Source organism: Myotis brandtii, unplaced genomic scaffold, assembly GCF_000412655.1.
Source record: "Myotis brandtii unplaced genomic scaffold, ASM41265v1 scaffold254, whole genome shotgun sequence".
In the NCBI taxonomy this organism is placed as follows: Eukaryota; Metazoa; Chordata; class Mammalia; order Chiroptera; family Vespertilionidae; genus Myotis; species Myotis brandtii.
In genome coordinates, this window is record NW_005359634.1 from 525,828 (window position 1) to 543,148 (window position 17,321).

At 38.2% G+C, this 17,321-nt stretch overlaps 1 protein-coding gene across 1 annotated transcript in view; it reads left to right on the forward strand.

Annotated features, from left to right (window-relative positions):
* MTFR1 (mitochondrial fission regulator 1) overlaps positions 1 to 17,321 on the forward strand; it is a 60,234-nt gene that overhangs the window by 28,810 nt on the left and 14,103 nt on the right. Inside the window, exons 3-4 of the mRNA XM_014541010.1 lie at positions 5,125 to 5,223; positions 14,736 to 14,851. Coding sequence (XP_014396496.1) covers positions 5,125 to 5,223; positions 14,736 to 14,851 — 215 coding nt within the window. The remainder of the gene's footprint in view (positions 1 to 5,124; positions 5,224 to 14,735; positions 14,852 to 17,321) is intronic.

Genomic DNA, 17,321 nt, shown 5'->3' on the forward strand with positions numbered 1-17,321 from the left:
CTGCAGGGGAGGGCAGTTGGGGGGACCAGGCCTGCAGGGGAGGGCAGTTGGGGGGACCAGGCCTGCAGAGGAGGGCAGTTGTGGGGGACCAGGCCTGCAGGGGAGGGCAGTTGGGGGTGACCAGGCCTACAGAGGAGGGCAGTTGGGGGCGACCAGGCTGGCAGGGGAGGGCAGTTGGGGGCAGCCAGGCCTGCAGGGGAGGGCAGTTGGGGGCAACCAGGCCTGCAGGGGATGGCAGTTAGGGGTGACCAGGCTGGCAAGGGAGGGCAGTTAGGGGTGACCGGGCCAGCAGAGGAGGGCAGTTGGGAGTGACCAGGTCTGCAAGGGAGGGCAGTTAGGGGTGACCAGGCCTAGGGGAGGGCAGTTATGGTGACCAGGCTGGCAGGGGAGGGCAGTTAGGGGCAATCGAGCCAGCAGGGGAGCAGTTAGGCATCGATCAGGCTGGCAGAGGAGTGGTTAGGGGGTGATCAGGCTGGCAGGCAGAAGCAGTTAGGTGCAATCAGGCAGGTAGGCGAGCGATTAGGAGCCAGCAGTCCTGGATTGTGAGAGGGATGTTTGACTGCCTGTTCAGGGTGGGATCGAGCCTAAATGGGCAGTCGAACATCCCTCAAGGGGTCCCAGATTGGAGAGGGTGCAGGCTGGGCTGAGGGACACACACACACACACACACACACACACACACAGTGCACAAATTTCATGCACCGGGCCTCTAGTTGGATAATAAAATTATATAGGTTTATTTTTCTAATAGAACCTACTTTTAAAGCCAGGCCTATATGCTGCCAAGACCTCTTTACTGCCTTCCATTTGCCTCAACATTTTTTTGAATTTAAAATAATATATTCAGATTGTTCCAAACTTTCTTCTCAGTCTATTATATTTATGTCCTTAATCAAAAATATTTTTAAAATAGAGACCTAAAGAGTAATATGAAGTTAATGTGATTCTGATTAATCTCAGTATTTTATGTTGAAAAGAGTTATAGCAAATATCTAATTTGTATTAGGAATATATTTCCAGTAATACTTATAAATTGTACCCTTGTTTTCTTTTGTTCTTTGGAAGATGAATGTGAATGTAGCTAGGAGTTCAGAATAAGGAAGAAAACTGAAGGAATTGTTACCTTCATTTGAGAATTTTGAAATTGTTACAAGAGTTTCATCTTTATCTCTACCCGCCTCTCCTCAGCACACACTTTTAATTTTCTCTTGGCTTCCTTATAATTAAGAATTTTCACTTGTTTGGTCCTAGACTCCCTAAAAATTTTATAATGGCATTGACATTCTTCCAGTAAAATGTTGTATATGCACACTATTTTGCATGTAATTTCAGGGATATGTGAGCCCCAGTAGTAAGAACCCTTGTATTAATATTATATATAAATGGTATGTATTGAACCCTGCCGGTGTGGCTCAGTGGTTGAGCATAGACCTAGGAACCAGGAGGTCACAGTTCGATTCCCGGTCAGGGCACATGCTTGGGTTATGGGCTCAATCCCGATCGGGGGGCATGCAGGAGGCAGCCGATCAATGATTTCTCTCTCCATTGATATTTCTTTCTCTCTCTCCCTCTCCCTTCCTCTATGAAATCAGTAAAAATATATTTTTAAAATGGTGTATATTGAGAAAAATCTCTGTTTAGAATTAAATTTATACTTTTTCCTGCTAAATGGTGCATCTCAAATAATAGTGGAGATTAAATCAGTTTATAACAAATAAATTACCACATAAAACTTGAGTGCAGTCATTATGATGAGACACATGACAGCTTCAGATTCCAGCTTCACACTTCAACACTTCTACAGTAGCATTTCCCAATGTTAAAAAAACACCAAACTGCTTTCCTGTGTCATCCTTCTCCTTGCTGTCATCACTTTCAACACTGTTGCTAAATGTTATGGACTGCCATTACTATACACAGACATGAAAACACACACACAGAGATTCATTATTAGATTATTTATCAGTTCTTATAAATTATTAATTAATTGCTTCTTAATGGGATTGAATTCTTATTAATGACATTGACTTGTCTAGTAATGACAGTTTTCTCCTTGCCCTTTCTCTTACATCTGAAAAAATAGTAATGACAGTTTATCTTTAGAGAAACTCTTTCCTTCTCCAAACAAGTATATTGACAAGACAGTTCAGCCACCGTTAGGGTAGGAGATGCACTCCCATACAGCCTCCCAGGGTACAGATGGTGACTTTTCAATACCATCTGTTCGTTATTTCTTCATAGCCATCTATAATTTCTCCCCCTCCATGAAAACTGAAAAGGAAAAAATAAAGGCCTAGTTTTAGAGTTCCTGGAAGTTAGCTGCTCACTTTTTTTCCTATAATCCAGGAAAGGTTATGGCTCTTCTCCTTTCTAAATATCCCAGTCATTAGCTTACATAGTCACTTCATATTTCTTGGTGCTAACTGCTATGCAATTCACAAGTAACAGGAGAACATTTTGTTAGTCTACTTTGTATACTTGAAAAAATAATCACATAAAGCAATCTGTTGGTTTTTTTTGAACATATTTTATTGATTTTTTACAGAGAGGAAGGGAGAGGGATAGAGAGTTAGAAACATCAATGAGAGAGGAACATCAATCAGCTGCCTCCTGCACACCTCCTACTGGGGATGTGCCCGCCACCAAGGTACATGCCCTTGACCAGAATCGAACCTGGGACCCTTCAGTCTGCAGGCCTGTGCTCTATCCACTGAGCCAAACTGGTCAGGGCGCAATCTGTTCTTTTACTTCCTTTAACTTTGTATAAACCTAAATAGTCTACTTATTCCTTATAAGTAGAAGCTCAGTCTTTGTTTACCTTCTCTTGTAGAAGCCGCTGGTATTTTTTTCCTTCTGATATTAAGCAGATGGGAAGGTAATACCTAGTAGTTGAAACAGTCCTGAAGCATGCCATAGCAAGCAATGCTAAAAGCTGGCAGAAATATTAGTTCCTGACCTTGGCAAATACTTTCTAAATTTTTCTTTGTTAGCTTTTGTCCTCTTCATCTCCAGTTAAGATCTTTGCTTACTGGAGGGATGAGATTTGCTTTAGACTCTATGTAGTTGTCATATTGTGATGCATAGTGTTCTACTCCTATATCATAGAATTTTGACTTGTGACTAAACAAAAGACTCGAGAAGAGAAATGACTGAAAAGTATAGATACTATTGCCCTATGGATTTATTTTTAAAAGATCAAGACCTATGAACAAGTATAAGGTAAAGAGTTTGCTTAAATACTGTTTTAGAATTACTTGCCCATGTTTTTATTTTTTCTTGACCTTATAAAATTGTAGTGCTTCTCATTGTCCTTTAGTGAGATATTTTTCCTTCTCTTAGTCCTTGTGTGTTATTGGTAGTATTCATGTGATAATCCCCTATATGAACATTGGTAGGCATAAATTGAGTTCCTGAACTACAGGTAATTCCTTTCTAAGCATCAGGGTAACTTTGCTTCATATTCTTTGTTTAATATTCATATTTCAATATTGATGTCTTTCTACTGACCAACTTTTTTTTTTTTTTTTTTTTTTTTACTGACCAACTTTTCAATCTGTACTATCTTTTAAATTTATATTTCCAAAGCAAGAGTTATAGTTTTTGTTGGTTATAGTAGCTAGTTGTAGGTTACAGGACCTCTCCCAGGTAACAGTCAAGTGAAACTTTGAACATCATCAGGAGAATCACATAACGGCTGAGGCAGATGCCAGAAGTATCATATATATTCCCCCTTGATCCTCACTTTAACTCATACTGTTATCCCTAAATTAGACTTGGTTGCTAAAATCTAAGAAATCAGATTTCTTCTATGCTCGTTTTGATTTGTGCATACTTTTAGAATGCTGTAAAGGTCTACTTTGGGTTATGTATTGGAGGTACCACTGTTTACAATAACATTTATTGCTTGGTCATACTGTTTATATTAGAGTCATTTCATTCTTTAAATTAGAATTTCCATGGAGTAACTTTTTTGTGTGGTTGATTTTTTAAAATTTCTTTATTAAGGTATTACATGTGTCCTTATCTCCCCCACCCCACCTCTCCACTCATGCCCTCACCCTCCTAGTGTTTATGTCCATTGGTCCCCTACCTTTCCTCGAGGTTTGACGGTCTGATCGATGCTTCTCTGTCTCTGGATCTGTTTTTTGTCATCAGTTTATGTTGTTCATTATACATGGAGTGACTTTAAAAGGGGATTGGTGTCCATTGCTTAGAATACATTTCAGCTGATTTGGTACTGTTTAATTAATTTTAGGATATAATTGAATGTTAAAGTTTAATGAATGAAATATAATCATATCAATCTCATTCTTTTCTTTTTAAATTGCTTTTAATAGCATACTGCCTCTCTTTACCTCCTCTTCTGTCTAGGCTTTCAAGTGTAGCACTCAAAACGGATAGTTTTTTTTCTTTAAGGAAAGATCATATACGTGGGGAGAAGTTTCAAGGTACAATTTGTAATAATTTAACATTCTACATGTGTATGTTTTTTGTTTGCTTTGGGGGTTTGTTTTTGTTCTTACTTTAAGGATAGCACAATATCCTCTGTGTATTATGATTTCGTCTGGGAAAATTTTGCTCATTAGGGTTACCACTAGCCCATTTAGTACCTTTTTGTACATTAGGAAAAGGGGCCTTTCCCCTGGGAACAAGACCTCACAAGAAAATGTATTGCAACTGGATTTTGGCCCCTGCTCACCCTTGGCCAAGTGTTCTTGTGTAGCAAACAAAATGCATTACCTTGCATGGTACAAATTCAGATTCTGAACTTTGTACTGCTTTGGATTTGTTTTGAAAATTCCATTATAGTTAAAGTAGCTCATAGTTTTAAAAAATGTATGTGTATGTAAAATTATATAACTAAAAGTATAGCAGAAGAGGTAAAATAGTGTTTCCTTTGCAGAACAGTATGAAAATAGATGATGTTTTACTTCAAGTGTAGTATTATTTTACAATTTTTTAAATTGAGAAGTTTTATTTTTTTCCCCATAACATTTAGACATTCTGATTCCGTAATTAATGCGTCAGCATGTTATGCAATTAATTGTTTAGTGCTTTGTGTTAATAGTATTATAAGTCATGTAATGAAACGTTTGTGTTTTTTTCTTTTTTCTGTTTACTCAGGTACTTTGGTCTGGGAAGCCATATGGTTCATCTCGGAGTATTGTACGGAAAATTGGTACTAATTTATCTCTGATCCAGTGTCCCAGAGTTCAGTTTCAGGTACTATATATTTAAAAATTTTTGTATTAGTGTTTGTATTAGGAATATAAATAGGCAAAATAGCTTTACTAGTATTTGTTAAACTTTTCCTCCTATTAATGCTACTATCAGTAAAATAAAAGAGAATTTTTATCAATCATAGTAAAGTCTTTCTAATCTTAGTTCCTCTTAGAAGTGATAATTCAAGATCTTTAAGACATTTACCCTTCTTAAGAATACATATGTGAGGATTTAGAAACACATAAGAAGCCAAGCAGTTGTTACTTCCCAGGTGGCCTCGAAGGTAGGCTTTATATTACTTCAGGAGATTCAGGTACCACCATTATTTTCTTTAGTTATTACACCTTCCTCTTTGGGTAGCCACTCTGTTTCTCTTGTTTATTTTTAGATGTCTCTGTGCATGCCTTATAAGTTGATTTCCCCATCCTTTGTTTAAAGCTTAGCATTAATTTTGGGAACTATTGCCTTGGCAACAACTGTGTTAAGACAGAGGTAATTGTAGTTCTCTGAATGAGGTGATAGTCAAACACTGAATTAGGATTACTTTTGAATGCTCAGGTCTTAGTCTCTTTAGCACCAAATCAGGGGCAACTCTACTCTTTGCTTGGAGGTAAATTGCTATTTTCTTGATTTGGGCTTTTGTTCCTTATTGCTGGTATATTGTTAGGCGTGCTTTGTTCTTGTTTTTCATTAATTTAGCACAAGAGTTATACACAAAACCTTTTAGTTCAACATTTAAGAATATCAAGTTCAGCAGATATCTATACCAATTTAAAATAGTAGATTGGCATATAAAATGCAGAAGATAAATTTAACTCATCGTTCAAAAGTTCAAAAGTGTCCCTATGAGCTTATTTGATATTTTGTCATACTCATAAATCACTCTTCCTGGTAGATAGAAGTAAAAAAAACCCAAACCTGTTCCTAAGTAAGTGGTAGCAATTAGTGTTTGTTCAGTTTGACTAACAGGTTGCTCATTGTTGTGCTATAGTCCTGCTTACAAATTGACTGGCAAAACTTTTGTGTATCAATCTAGAAACTGACAACTTAGAAATTTCTAATAAGTAATTTTGATCAAACAATAGGCTTTAAAAAATAATAATCAAAATGAAGAAATCTGTGGTAGTGAATCTCTCCAGCATAATTTCTGAGAATTCAGTTCACTTAACTTCCTTCAAATAACTATTGTTTTAACTAAGGCTTGTTAATTTTTTTTTCTGATTTGCTCAGTTCCATTCAGTTTTTCTTTTTACATATTTGTCTACTTAAACTAATGGCAGAAGACCTTGCTTCAACATTTGTGTTCATGTAGCTAGAGACATGTAACAGGACATGGGGATAATCTAGCATTTTCTGATAGCAAGCAACCCAAATCTGCCTTGACAGTCAGTGGGCTGAAGTACTAGAACCAAGTACATTTCCTGGGAAGGAAGTAACAGTTTCTCAGTCACTGAAAAGAGTATGAGTAGAATAAAACTGTTAGATTTAGTACAGGAGCTGCATTTGAAAAGAGATGAATTAACATAAGGAGAGGAGTAAAGTAAGAGAAATATTGGTCACTTACTTGAGAATGTAGTGGAAGACATTTGTTTATACTGAGACTTTTAATTCCAGGCAGTTTTGTTGTATACTAAGTCTTTTCAAATTAAACATCAATATTAAAGTGGGTATTTTATCTGCTACTTACTTATTATAAATAGGCTGTTTTTACTCTGTATTTTCTATTTTTTAAATACATCTATCAGAAATATTAAAAATGTAGAGTCTTCAAAAAACATAAAGGATGCAATTTAGAATAATACAATTGAAAATGCATTTTTGCTATTTTTCTGGCTCATTCGGGGGCTTGATTGATGTGGAATGTATTTGAACTGTCTAGGAGTCCAACATGAGTAAATACTACTATAGAAAGTGTGGAATTGGGGAGTCACAGTTGGACCCAGGCATACTGTTTCTTACTTCCTAGGTTATTTTGAGAGACACACACATGTTCCTCTCTCTTGTTGTTCTTCTCCCTTTCCCTGTTCACCCCAGACCCCCTCACTCCCATTCTTGGTGTGTCATCAATAGAAAGCATCAATATTCAAACATTAAGCTGAGTCTCGTCTAGAATATTTGAGTGCTACATACTTCAGATTAGTGCTCTTTATACAGGTACACCTCTTGGCCTAACTGGTGTCACTGTATGTCATCATTTTAAAATACAGAACTTCTGTTTTCAGTTTTTCTTACTATGGTAGGAATTGGTAAAAAAGAAAAGAAAAAGGAATAACTGTAAGAAAAAAGCTAGAGATTATTATTTTACTGTGTTCATTTTAAGAATACATATTTTGTATTTAGCTATAAACAAATGGTGGTAAAATAGAGTGAAGCTGTTTATTAGTACATTCTTTTTGGCAAGAAACTGAGAGCATCCTCATACCAGTGTGTTTTTTTATGAAGAGTCACATGCAGACAGAATGAATTTTTAAAATATTTCATTCTAAGTATTTCAGTTTTTGAACATGCTTTGGATATTTCTTTTTTTCATTTTAAATGAATCAATTTCCTTAGTGTAGTTTTACATTGTCAGAATATTTTAAATTATCTGAAGTTACTTCAGTAAAATATTTCAAATATAATTGGATGTTAGATTATTTAAATGGTATAAAATGTTCAATTGAATTGCTTAGAATAGTAAAAATAAAAATACAATACTATTGCTGAGTTTTTACTCTGAATGAAATGCTTTTCCACACTTCTTGAAAGGAATTTGGATACTTATAAATCAATAAGCACTAATTTTAATTTAAAATTTTATAATGCCCTCGATTTAAAAATAAATTCTATTCCTTTCACTGTTGTTTTTCTTCCCCTACTAACAATAGCCATGGTAGGACAGGACCTTGCTGGAGCCTTCAGTAAGTGGCCTTTTCTTTTTCAAACTTCCCATCAGTCATCCATGCATGTCAGTAGTGGCATCTAAATCATATTTCAAAAATTCCATATTGTCAGTCCCCTTGCCTGCACTGACTTCATCTTAACTGGTCTTTGACTAATTGAATTGTCCTTCCCATTCCATGCTTATGTTACTCAGTGCACATTTCAGCAACAACTGAAATGGGCTTTTTTTTTTTTTTTGTCTTTGCAAGTTATTAATCTGTTTGAAGAGAAGCCATAACCATATACTACAGGGACCAACCAGTGGATGATGGGGTTTATCAGCTCAGTAGGCTTATGAAGTATATATATGTTTAATGACATATTTTAACACAAACTCTAAAACTTGTGTGTGGCAGTATTTGTAATTATTGTTTTGGTCAGGTTATATCCATTACTAAATGTATTAAAGCCAGCCATCAGTCCTAGCTGATGTGGCTCAGTTGGTTGGAGTGTCGTCCCATACACCAAAAGGTCACAGGTTCGATTCCCGGTCAGGGCACTTAACCTAGGTTGTATGTTCGGTCCTCAGTTGGGGCACATGCGAGAGGCAACCAATTGATATTTCTCTGTCTCCCTCCCTCTCGCCTTTTTGCCCCCTTCCTCCCTCCCTCCCTTCCTCTCTCTAAAATTAATAAATATGCCCTAACCGGTTTGGCTCAGTGGATAGAGCATCGGCCGGTGGACTGAAAGGTCCCGGGTTCGATTCCGGTCAAGGGCATGTAGCTTGGTTGTGGGCACATCCCCAGTGGAGGGTGTGCAGGAGGCAGCTGATCGATGTTTCTCTCTCATCAATGTTTCTAACTCTCTATCCCTCTCCCTTCCTCTCTGTAAAAAAATCAATAAAATAAAAAAAAATAAAAATTAATAAACATATCCTCAGATCAGGATTAAAAAAACAAAAGAAACCCCAAAACCCAACCATCAGTGTATTTTAAAGTATAATTATATTTTACATTAGATCTCTAACGATTTCATGTTACTGCTATAATTTCATGTTACCACTCATAATAATATAACTATATGAGGAAATAACCATTTCCAACAATCTGTACACTCTCGTGTGATACCCTGATCATTTAATTAATGGAACAATGACATACTTTTCACAGTGTGAATGACCACAGAGATAGGTAATTTTGTATGATCACTTGCACTGTGACAAACATAACATTGTTCCATTCATGAAAAACTCACATCTAACAGAATATTATTTTAATAAAGTGGTTTAAAAGAAATACTTTGTTTATAAGCAATTACTTTATTATTGAGATATATCAGTAGAAAATCCTCTCAAATTGGAAAATCATACAACTGAGTGTTAGATTAACATTTAAAAAAAGCAAAAACTACTTTTATCATTTCCATGGTTCATTTTGTGAAATAGGTTTCATTATTTAAAAAAAATCAAAACCTGTTTCAATAACTATTTCAATTTAAAAAATTAAACTATTGTACATCCATATATAATTAAACTATTGGACTGAAATTATAATCTATATATATATAAAAGCCTAAGCGACCGTTATGACCGGAATGACAGGTTGACCAGTCGCTATGACACACACTGACTACCAGGGGGCAGACGCTCAATGCAGGAGCTGCCCCCTGGTGGTCAGTGCGCTCCCACAGCCAACCTCCCGTGGTCCCTCCCCTGGCTGGCCAACCTCCCGCGACCCCTACCCCTGGGCCCCAATTGGGGGGGGGGGGGGGCTGGCTAGCGAACCTCCTGTGGTCCCTCCCCCCGGTCAGCCGGGCCACTGATAGACCTCAATCACTGGCCAGGCTGAGGGTCCCCACCTGTACATGAATTTGTGCACCCGCCCTCTAGTTTGATAATAGAGAATTATTCTCTTCCTTTTTGTAATTTTTAAAAAGGTATGAAAAATCCTTTTATAAAAAGACTAGAGGCCCAGTGCACGAAAATTCATGCACGGGGGTGGGTGGGTGTGTGTGGCTGGATGGTCCCTCAGCCCGGCCTGCCCCCTCTCATAGTCCAGGAGCCCTCAGGGGATGTCCTAATGATGGCAGGGAGTGGGCCTAAGCTGCAGTCTGGCCTCCCTCTGTGGGAGGCGACTGGGCCGATTAGGGGAAGGCGCCGCCCCTATCTCCTTGCTGCCGCTGCCGGCACCACGTACCCTCAGCTCTCGCAGCTGCCGTGGCTTTGTCCAGAAGAACGTCCAGAAGGACTTTCGGCTGTCTGATCTAATTAGCATATTATGCTTTTATTATTATAGATTAGTATAATTACTTTTTAGTTTTATTTTTTCTTTTGAATGATTATGGTTTCCCCACACACTTCGTTAGGCTTCTCCTTTTTTTTAAAAAAATCTTTATTGAAAGTATTACATATGCTGCTTTTTTCCCCCCATTGATCCCTTTCAGCTGTCCTCACCCACCCCCCTTTTTTTTGGTGGCATAAATCACTTTTAGAAATAACATAGATTTTACCAGTTCTGGAATTGCTTTAAAAAAAAAAGTATCTTGACAGTATCATTAACTTTTTCATTTCATTGAGCACACAGTATAGACATGGTTTTATTTCAGTGATTAAATATAATCAGTGCTTAGTATGATTACAAACCAAGATCATGGAATAATTTGGCTTATTTTTTAAAGTTTGTGCAAAAACAACTTCTCATGTCTAATATATGAAGTATTACAGATATCAGTTTGGGAAACATTCAATCTTTATGCTATAAAAGACTGAAAAGCTGCCACAAAATGGGTTAACTTTTATATTTTTGAGTGCTTATTAATTTATTTTTAAATTTAAATTTCATTTTTCAATTAGGGCTTACATTTAATATTATTTTGCATTAGTTTCAGGTGTACAGCATAGTGGTTATTATTTTGTTTTATTGATTTTTTAAATATATTTTATTGATTTTTTTTTTTTAATATACTTTATTGATTTTTTACAGAGAGGAAGGGAGAGGGATAGAGAGTTAGAAACATCGATGAGAGAGAAACATTGATCAGCTGCCTCCTGCACAACCCCCACTGGGGACATGCCCACAACCAAGGTACATGCCCTTGACTGGAATCGAACCCGGGACCCTTCAGTCTGCAGGCCAACGTTCTATCCACTGAGCCAAACCAGTCAGGCTATTTTATTGATTTTTTATAGAGAGGAAGGGAGAGGGATAGTTAGAAACATCAATGAGAGAGAAACATCAATCAGCTGCCTCCTGCACACTTCCTGCAACCAAGGTACATGCCCTTGACCAGAATCGAATCCAGGACCCCTCGGTCCTCAGGCTGACGCCCCATCCACTGAGCCAAACCGGCCAGGGCATATTTTAAAAGTATCATTTTGCTTCCTTTTATAAACAAATACCTGGGAAGAAAACGGCAATTTTTGTAACTTATGGGAAAGTAAGAAATCTTGAGGTCAAACTACAAAATAGTAGCTATATCGGAACAAATTTTTATTTTCTAATCAAAGAATTATAATCAGATAGGTCTTCATGAATTAGCACCTTAGGAAAGCATCATCCAGATTTTAATTTCATGATCTCTTGTTTGTACAAAATAGCCCATTAATACTCTGTCTTCTAGGAACCTCTACAGGGCCTGGGGAAACTTTATGTTCAAAGATCTCCACATAACCCATGTAGAGTCTTCCTATTATAATATTACTAGAGGCCCAGTGCACAAAAATTTGTGCACTGCAGGGGCTGGGGGTGTCCCTCAGCCCAGCCTGTGCCCTCTCGCAGTCTGGGACCCCTCGGGGGATAACCACCTGCTGGCTTATCCATGGGAGGCCCTGATGGCAGCGGGGCGGGCAGCGGCTCGCGCTGTTCCACCCCGCCGCCCCGGGTCACACATGGGAGGCCTGGATGGCGGCTTGCGCTGTCCTGCCCCACCTGCAGTATGCAAATTTAACGGCCATCTTTGTTGGGTTAATTTGCATACTATTCTGATTGGCTGATTGGCGTAGCGAAGGTACGGTCAATTAGTGTAGATAGGAATATTATTATACCAGTAGAGGCCCGATGCACGAAATTCGTGCAAGGGGCTCAGCCCTTGCAGCCCCGGCTGCCTCGGCCCTCTCAGCCCTGGCTTCATCCAGAAGGTCTTCCGGAAGGATGTCCGAAAGGTTGTTTGGCTGTCTGGTCTAATTAGCATATTATGCTTTTATTATTATAGATTCTGCTTTCAGTAATGGTTAGGAACAGAATATTACCAGTTTTCTCAGACTATTGAGATCAGATGTGATGCTACTTTCAGTAAAGTTATTTCAGTTGTATAACATACCCATTTTATTGAATATATATTTCTTTACTGACACATGGATAAATTTCTGAAACGCATAAAGGAGAAGTACATTAATCTCATTTTTTATTTTTCTTTGATCATCTCCCTTGACAATGTACTTACTGATGCTGATACTGTTTTTCTCTTCTGACCACAATTATTCCACTGCATGCAAAACATTGGTAATTTGAAAGCCTTTTCATCTTAATTCCATTATTCCATTGTTTTTTGCTCAGGATTAAGTTCTTAAATGTCTACTCTTACTATATCTTGTTTTCTCTCTTGCCTGTACCTCTGTCCTCTCCAAAAGACAATTTAAGGCATTTTAAATACTTGATGTTCTTAGTATGTTATTGTTAAAATACCAGTTTTCTAATGCTACTTTATTAGGTTAATAATGTTAGGTAATTACGATACATAATGGATACACATACATACCAGCAGCTAATATGTTTAGTCAACATTTTATTCATAATATTAAAGATATTTTAAACTTAAAACTAATTAGTATTATGTATTTGTATGGTATGTTTTACATTTGAGAAAGAAGCATTATTTAAGTGTAGCTTCCAAAATCTTGATCTGGCAATAATAGCATTAAGGTTCAAACAAAGTACGGGATTATGGTACAACCTTTTCTTTTCTTTTTTTTAATATATTTTATTGATTTTTTACAGAGAGGAAGGGAGAGGGATAGAGAGTTAGAAACATTGATGAGAGAGAAACATCAACCAGCTGCCTCCTGCACACCTCCTACTGGGGATGTGCCCGCAACCAAGGTACATGCCCTTGACTGGAATCGAACCTGGGGCCTTTCAGTCCGCAGGGGGACGCTCTATCCACTGAGCCAAACTGGTTTGGGCATGGTACAACCTTTTTTATTTATTTTTTTAATATATTCTGATTCTTCACAGAGAGGAAGGGAGAGGGATAGAGAGTTAGAAACATTGATCAGCTGCCTCCTGCACACCCCCCACTGGGGATGTGCCCGCAACCAAGGTACATGCCCTTGACCAGAATCGAACCCGGGACCCTTCAGTCCCCAGGCCGACACTCCATCCACTGAGCCAAACCGATCAGGGCAACCTTTTTGATAAATACATTAATAAGTAAATTTCTCTGGCCTTTTAAATTATATTTTTTAATATTTTAAAAATTTATTTCAGAGAGGAAGGAAGAGGGAGAGAGAGGTAGAAACATCAATGATGAGAGAGAATCATTGATTGGCTGCTTTCTGGATGCAACCTGGTCATATGCCCTGGCCGGGAAACAAACCATGACCTCTTGGTTCATAGGTCGACTCTCAATCACTGAGTCACTTTTTAAATCACTTCATATTCTTTTTCACTTAAACCTCATCCAACTTGTTGGAAGTATTATATTAATCTGATAAGTTTATTTTTAAGTTATTATCCATTGACCATGTGGCTCTGAGGCATTATAACAAAACTTTAATTCAATTAAATTATATTTCCAATTTTTCAAGGTAAATCTCAGAACTTGCATGCTTTTTCTTTGTTGTATCTATTTAAAAATACTCAGTTCCTTCCTCTGTGTTTAAGATTAGCTAGAGAATTCTGTTCTGCTACTTGTATTTTTTGTTCCTTAATATAGTTAATACTTTTATTTAAAAATCATGAGCTTTAAGGATTTAAAAAAATCTATTTTTGACATTATAACAGTATATCCATAAATATCCATTTAAACAATTCCCAGATTTAGCACAAATTGATTACTTGTTCTTGTTCCTATACTTTTTTTAAGCCAGATCTCTTCAGAAAAAATATTTAATGCTTAAATTTGAAAAATGTTCTTAATGTTTTAGGATGACCAGAGTTTGTGTTTGTTTTTTTTTAAATCATTTGACCTATAAAATAAAAACTGATCCCGGCTGGCGTGGCTCAGTGTTTGAGTGTTACCTATGAACCAGGAGGTCATGGTTCGATTCCTACTTACACTCATGGGTCAGTAGGAGGTCATGCCAGGGCACATGCATGGGTTGCAGGCTCAATCCTCAGTGGAAGGTGTTCAGGAGGCAGCCGATCAATGATTCTCTCTTATATTGCTGTTTCTCTCTCTGTCTCCCTCTCTGAAGTCAATAAAAAATATATTTTTTTAAAAATGAAAAAGGTAAATTATAATTCAAAGATTATCATACATTATTAGGCAACATACGATGTAACTAATGGTCCCTTTCATGGGGACCTTTAATAGAAATGAAACTGCCCGTATGTTTGAAACACTAAAACTGATGATTTTCATTTAGGTCATTAAAAAGTTTTTTCTAATATTTTGGTGCCAGATGACAATCTTTCCCTATTTATAACTTACAGCTTACCAGCCCCACAACAGAATGGAGCCCCAGTCACCCAGGAGAGGATGCAGTGGCATCTTTAGCTGATGTTGGATGGGTAGCCGAAGAAGAAGGAGAGTGCTCAACAAGACGAAGGTCAGTCTGGAAACCTATGAGAACTGAGATAGGATATTTATCATTTTAAAAGATGTTATCTTTGCGGTATTTACTTTTAATAGCTGAATTTGGTCTCTAGTAATAACCCAGGTTTTCTTTTTAGCAGTCATCTGTTCTGTTTATTTTAAAGACTCAGTATTTATAAATTTCCTAAAGACATATAACTATTGTGTCCGTAAGAATTACAGAATTCCCTGCCTGTTAGAAGTTCTAATATGAGAGAACTGTCATAAATATGTTTATATAAGTGTAGTACTAAAATGGTATTATTGGTGTGGGTTGTATTAGAGAATTTGTGTAATCATTGGAGAATAAGTCCTAAAAATTCTGAATCTGAGTTATGATTCAAAGGAAACTATATGTAAGAGTTAGACAGGGACTTCCATTTATTTGAAAGAGCCGGAATAAAGTATTACTATGGCTCAATCTAATAAACAATTATTCCACATATTCAACTCTTCATTCTTAGGCATTGAGGATACAGAGATTAAAATAAGACATAGTCCTAGTTTTCTAGGAATACTTGGTGTGCTAGAGGAGATTAAAGAAGAAATCAATAATATTAATACTGTAAAGTCGACTAAATACAGAAGGCTGCTGTGGGATGAGAGAGGTTTGGCCAGGCTTCTCAAAGAAGGGGATGTTAGAGCTGAGGGTCAGTAGGAGCCAAAAAGATTGAGTTCCTGGGTCTGTTGCTTCTTGCTATGGTCTGGGAGTGGTAGCTCTTTAAGAATTCTTTTTCCCTTGCTTATACTCCTTTGCGACCCATGAGTGTAGGTAGTATCACTGGCCACCAGAGTTCGGTGATCTAGAAGTGTCCCCTGGTGCAGCTTAAAAATCAAGGTGCCTTACAAGGGTGTACGCATCTTTTGGGAGAGATACTAAGTAACTGGAGCGAGACAGAGGAAGAGTGCAAAGATTGCATCTACTGGCCTCTGTTCCCTGAGAGACTCTGTAGGCCTCCAGAGCTCCTGAAGGAGCATATAGGCCTTCTCAGAAAGACTGGGGATGTTTCAGTCTGCTGTCTGTGCAGTGCCCTGAGGATGGTAGTTGGCCAAGACCTGTCTCTGATTTTTACAGTCCTATGGGAACCAGGAATGCAAGACTTCCTTGCCTTCAGAGCCAGGTGATCAAGGGTTGTCCCCTGGTGGCAGCCACAAAATATGGGGCATTAGACATAAAAAATATGGGCATAGACTCTATGAAAGAGCCTCTCTGGAAGATACTGGTTCTCTGGAGCAGGCCAGAAGGGAAGGTTAAAGATGGTACCTATGGGGTACCCTCTGAAGCTATGAGCAGAAGGCCTAGGGTATTTTTTTGGGGGGAGAGGAGGGATGACACTTACAGTTGGTGCAGCTCGTGCCTGCCAGCTTCCATCCCCAGATATATCCTAGCAGACCCCTAGGTGTGTAGGGTAGATCAGCGGTCGCCAACTGGTGGTCCATGAGGTCTGAAAGGTTGGCGACCGCTGGGTTAGATGACTGCCCCGCAGGCCCATACTTTAAGATTAGCAAATGAGCCCTCACCAGTTTGGCTCAGTGGATAGAGCGTCGACCTGCGGACTGAAAGGTCCCAGGTTTGATTTCAGTCAAGGGCATGTACCTTGGTTGCGGGCATATCCCCAGTAGGAGGTGTGTAGGAGGCGGCTGATCGATGTTTCTCTCTCATCGATGTTTCTAACTCTCTATTCCTCTCCCTTCCTCTCTGTAAAAAATCAATAAAATATATTTTTTTAAAAAGAAAATGGAAAAAAAAGATTAGCAAATGAGACTTTTACATAAAGTCCAGGCAGGATCAGCAGCTTCTGTGTTATACCCTGGGGGGAGTCCCAGCATGAGAGCAAATTTAAGGGCCATTTCTCAGATCACTATAGCCTTGTGGGTCTCTTGAACACTGTTGGGTAGACGTTTTGGGTGCTCATCTCTGAGATGCAGGTCTTAAAAGTTGGGGTACCCAGTGTGGTGTTCAGACTCTTTGCTCCACAGGAAGAAGCTGTGGGTTTTGAGTTCTCTTCCCAGTGTGGGTCACTGCTCCTGGGGTGGGGTTTATTAAGAGATTGTGTCTCAGCCTCTCCAGCTTTAGTGCTATTTTTGTTTAGTGCTGTTTTTGTTGTTCAGCTAGATTTTACTTTTCAGAGGAAACTGTTCCATACATAGCTGTAGATTTGGTATATTCACTGGAGGAGGTGAGTTTAGGATTTTCCTATTCTTCCTGTGTTGCCATCTTGAACCAGAACTCAATATTCCTGAGTATGGAAGGACCAGTTTATTTCACCATGCATCAGTTGATGGACATTTGGCTTGCAGGATTTTTGAATTAGCATAAATTTTCATTTCTCTAGATTAAATGCAATTTCTGGGTCATATAAGTCATAAGGTGGTTGCATGTTTATTTATTTAATAATTCTTTATTGTTGAAAGTATTACATATGTTCCCCCCCCCTCCCCCC